Source organism: Galeopterus variegatus, unplaced genomic scaffold, assembly GCF_000696425.1.
Source record: "Galeopterus variegatus unplaced genomic scaffold, G_variegatus-3.0.2 Scaffold2201, whole genome shotgun sequence".
NCBI lineage: Eukaryota > Metazoa > Chordata > Mammalia > Dermoptera > Cynocephalidae > Galeopterus > Galeopterus variegatus.
In genome coordinates, this window is record NW_007728312.1 from 172,128 (window position 1) to 177,153 (window position 5,026).

Consider the following 5,026-nt stretch of genomic DNA (forward strand, 5'->3'; position numbering starts at 1 on the left):
TCTCGGCGGGAGCGCCACTGCGCTCCCAAGTGGCACACTGTAGCAGCGCGCCACCGGGCCAGCCCCTAGAATAATGAATTCTAATTAAAAAACATGCACCTAGCTCACAGGATCACTGTGAGTAGAGGAAAAAACTTGTAAGATATAGTGCTGACGCAGTGTCTGACATACAGTATGCACTCACAAAATGTTTCCTCCCTATACCTACCTCCCTTCTCTTCTGTGAGATGACTGAGATAAATGAAACAGTCTAAATTTAAGAGTTATAAACGCAGTAGCAAAATAAAAAAAAGGAACAAATATTACATTTTGTCTGAGATTCAGGGCCATTTCTGTGTTGTAGAATGGATGTCTGATACAGCTGAAATAGAGGAAAAATAGTAATTCTTCTTACATTGAAGAGCCTATAGCAACACCTGCCTTCTATTGAAAGGGCACATTTGGCAATGAGCACGCACACACACACACACATATACACACACACACACACTCTCTCTCTCTGGGTACTGTTAGTTATCTCTGTGTGTATATATTATTTCTTATTTCTGCTACTAGATTATAAATTCCAGGATATTTTATTTGCCATTTGAAGCCACGAATAGATCTAAGCAGATACCAATGAACAAGCTAGCTAACTTATGATGAACTGGTTCAGTATCTTAAGTAAAATGTAAACAATCTACCAATCTAGACAAGATAGAAATCAACACACATTTTCAGCTCCAAACTATAATATTCATTTGATACCCCCCAAATAGTCTAGCTCAAACGTAGAGGCCTGTCACAGGTAACATCACGTTAAAGATGTAATATATAATGTGCACACTGTAATAACTAAAACATTATGCAAGGCTCTTTGGGAATGTACATCCTGGTAGTATGGAGATTGATGTACAAAGTGTTCTCTTTCATTTCTGATTCCTTTTACATTGTTTCAATAATCCATTTAACTTCACGGAAAATAGCCATGAGTGTATTATAACTCAAGTGATCGACAGCTACAATCGAGCCCTTTCTGATATGCTCCTTTATGTTAATAAATATGGCCACAGCACTAACAAGACTGGCTTTTGCTTCTTTCTGGTTAAAGATGAGTTTTAAAGCTGCCAATGCCTTCATATTGATCATGTCTCTGGCTGCAGCTGGATTTTCAGACATATTCAAAAGAACTTTCAAAACAAGATTTCTGGTTTTACGATTTCCTAGGGACAGCAAATGGAAAAGTTCTGAAAAGTAACTGGCAACAATGTAGTGATGGATAGAGTCAGTAGTTAGTTGCCCTAGTATTTTTAATCCAGATTGCTGCCCGGGTGAATTCAAGGGAAAAGACATGGTTTCCTTACACATATGCTTAACATGTAATTCAATCTTGCGTTGTCTTTCATCCTTGGAAGGAGGATTCACAGTAATGACAGCCTTTTTTCTCACTTCAGAGGAAGGAAAACTGAGTAAGCTTTCAATAAGTGTGACTATACCCACTTCGTTAATGAATTCTTGGGCAAATGGATGAACATTATGGATACCCATTGCAATCTGTGCTATTTTATGGATGAGAGGATCAGTAGTTGACTTAAGTAAATTAACAAGTTTTTCAAATTCCTCAGAATCCATGTAGCATTCCATTTTGCAAGGGCAAGCAAATGGCTTAATTCCATTAACCTCCCTGATCCTGATTTGGCATCTAATCTCATCTATGGTCTGGATGCAAGGGTCAGAACCAAATGGGTACTCAGGGATAGGCTGTGAGCATGAGCGAGTGCTCCTAGAAGGGCAGGATGTTGCCACAGGCAAAGAATGGGAATTTCCCTCAGCTGAGGCTAGAACAATATATGCAGGAGACTTTGTCTCAGATGGGACCTGGGATCTGTATCCTAACACTGCTGGAGTTACAGCAGGGGCTTTGGGCCAGATAGTTACCTCAGACCAGTCTTTGGGCCTATTTTTTTCATTAATTTCATCCACTGGCTGGGGCCTAACTATCCTGCTCACAGGTTTAGGATTAGGGTCAAAACTAGTATCATCTCCTTCCCAAAACCAGCTCCCGATAACATTCTCTTCCTCCTCCTCCTCAGCCCCTGACCTAGGCTTACAACTGGTCCCAGCCACAGGCTCCAACTCCTCAGCAGAGACGTGGGCACCAATATTAGCTTTATCTTTGTCCTTAGCCCTTGAACGATTATCAGCCTCTTCTCCATTCCAGAGCCACGAATTGATATCAGCCTCTTCCCCAGCCCAGAACCAGGCAGAACCAGCCTCATCTTTACATGTGGAGCCAGTAGCTTCATTCTCAGCCTTGGGACTATAATCTGCCGTGGCTTTGACCACAGCCTTAGGCTCTGACAGGGCTTCTTCCCTCCTCTCAGCAACAATTCTGTTCTTAGACACTGCCTTCATCTCTGCCACTGCATCTGTCTTAGACCCTCTCTTGGCTTTTGCTTTGGCCCGGGTCTTGGCTACAGGTCTGACTACAGCAGTAGCCTCCCTCTCTGCTCTAGCTTTAGCCTGTACACCAGCCCGCTTTTCTGTTTTGGCCTGGGCTCTAGTCTTATTCTTAGTTCCGGTCATGGTTGAAGCCCAGTTATACAACCCTGTCCAGCCTTGGCCTTGGTTCTCAACGTGTCCCAAATAGATATCTTAACACTTTTTTTACTGGGTCAGGGATAAATGTGGTAGCAAGAATTAGAGTCAATAGTCAGTTCAATCCCTTTCCAAACACAGTCTCTGTCAATGATACAGAGGAAGGGCAGAGGCACATTCAGGCTGGAGGAGGATGATGATTCTGAAGTGCAGACCTGTTGAAGGTGATGGTTTTCTGCGAATCCAAGGCCACCACAGCCAGCACTGGAGATGGACCTGAGATGGAGGAAAGAAATGGGCTTTGAGTCTCCTCTAATTGTGTTTCTTTATGCAGACAGCCACACAGAAGGTCATAAGAGAGTAGAGATGGATTGTGTGGTAGGAGAAATGGATTAGCAGAAAACTCTGCTACCTTTTTTTAGCCTTTGCATAATCCCACTAACGCCTGACAGTGTCCTGCCCAGCATTACCATTCTTTTCTCTGCATCAAACAGGAACAGAGATGGTAGGAAAGCTTGCTGAGAGTGAGAGAGGCTAAGGAACGCCTAGCCCCTTTGGACCCATGCTGGTATATACCACTAGACCCTATAGGTCTATCCAGTCAGGCTTCACACCAACCTGTACTGATCCAGTGCAATTTTCTCCTCCTTCCTTGCTTTCAGTGTTGATAAGCCCTATAGCCAACCCATAGGCAGACCTGTGAACAAAAATACAGGCAGGACTGGAATTTTGAGTATTTTGGTAGGCAGATCTGCACTCTGGTCTCTAAACCCAATACCTGCTTTTACAAATCTAGGGCTTTGGATATATAACACTTCTGGCCTCCTTGGTCCTCCTCACTGCTTCCCTCCCCATTTCCTGCCCCAATATCCACCAATTACCCTATACACACCATCCTAGCTCACCGCACCCCCATTACTTGTATACAAATGGGAAGGCAGAGGTGTCTGGAAAGTTGGAAAACAATGAGTTCAAGGTGTGATCTGGTCTGAACCACTTGCCAACAGCCACCCTAACCCCCAATCAACAGGGTGCTCAAACTCACACCCAATTTGGATCCAAGTGAGTAATTTTTATTTTCTTTCTTAATTAACTTCCACGTGAACAGCTACCTATGGTTCTCTACAGGAACGTAAAAAGGAACAGACCTATGGGTAGATAAGAGGACAGAGGAAAGAAAACAGAAGAGACCGAGATGGCCCAATACCCATGACAAGGGTTATAACATATGTTTTTGTATATTCAAGGCCAAGGGTTATAACATATGTTTTTGTATATTCAAGGCCATGTTAAATGTCTCCCACCTGTCTGCTCCTTCCCAATGACTCCCCAGACATTCCCCAAGACCTGCAGCCTATCTGATTATAACTCCTCCCAACTCTGAAGTCAGTCATTTTCCCAGCAGAGGCCATACCCCTTTCCCTGAACAAAAATATGAGGTGCAGTAATAAATAGTGGAACATAAGCAACTGTATTTAGAAAACAGGCAGGGAAAATAATAGGGACTATTATTTCAATGCCATCTTTGCATGACCCACCCCCTTAACCATTTATACTTAAATCCTACCTCATTCACCACCTCTGCCAACCTGTACACACGTCAGAGGTCCTCAGGAGAGGCTATCTTTCCAACCAAAGAATTGTCTAGCTGGAGTAAAGTCACACCCTACAGAAAAAAGGAAGTACATTCAGCAAAACACCAAGAGAATATGTGGACAATGGTAGAAAAAATATCAGGTTAATGAACAGATTACCAGAATTTAGGTTCCAACACCTTCTTTTTGAGAATCAGGAACTAAGTAAATGAAGTCTCTTAACTCTCATAGTGCCTCTGATATTCACCATCATAAATGCCGCAAAATCTTGTGGGGCTGCTTCTGTACCAAAATGAAAGGCACTGTGAGGGGAGGTTGGAGATGGAGTTTGGATTTCCAGAACTAGAAAGTGAGGAAGCAGACTGACTCTAAATGTTCTAAATACACCCTTCAGAAAGATTACCTTCTGTACTAAACCCCCATTCCCACATATCAACATATTACTTAAAGTGAACTGGGGCGTTAAGAAAGTCGATCCTGAAAGAGACAGGTGGATTAATACCACACTACTTATTTACATGGACCCTTGCTGTCCAATTCCACCAACTCCTCATCCTGGCCATTTGCTTGCACTGAATTGGGTGTGGGTATCTAAATATGGAAGGCAATAAAACAGTGCTGAATTAAAAGACAGATGAACATTTCATTTTGGTTTCTTAGAACACCCACTCGGGGTTACCCTTCTGCTGAATCCATCCACCATACCTACCGCGCAGACAGGAGACTTTGACATCAACCAGGAGCCTGTGGGAAGGGAGAGCACCTAGGACGCAGGACCCCACAGGCCCCTTTCCGGAATCAGGGCTCCCGAGTAGCAAACGCGATCCCCGGCCGCCCCCCCCTCACGCCCCCCC

General features: G+C 43.6%; 1 protein-coding gene across 2 annotated transcripts; it reads right to left on the minus strand.

The window, feature by feature from the left end:
- Positions 1-556: 556 nt before the first annotated feature.
- Positions 557-4,426, minus strand: BHLHB9 (basic helix-loop-helix domain containing, class B, 9). 2 transcript variants are annotated; one of them, XM_008580904.1, is made up of 4 exons: positions 4,332-4,426; positions 4,145-4,243; positions 3,196-3,274; positions 557-2,853 (listed from the first exon to the last, which is right to left on the minus strand). In XM_008580904.1, the coding sequence occupies exon 4, from the start codon at positions 2,563-2,565 to the stop codon at positions 925-927; it is 1,641 nt and encodes a 546-aa protein (XP_008579126.1). In that variant the 5' UTR covers positions 2,566-2,853; positions 3,196-3,274; positions 4,145-4,243; positions 4,332-4,426; the 3' UTR covers positions 557-924. The 2 variants fall into 2 exon arrangements, with proteins under 2 accessions (XP_008579126.1, XP_008579127.1); XM_008580905.1 differs by lacking the exon at positions 3,196-3,274.
- Positions 4,427-5,026: the final 600 nt, after the last annotated feature.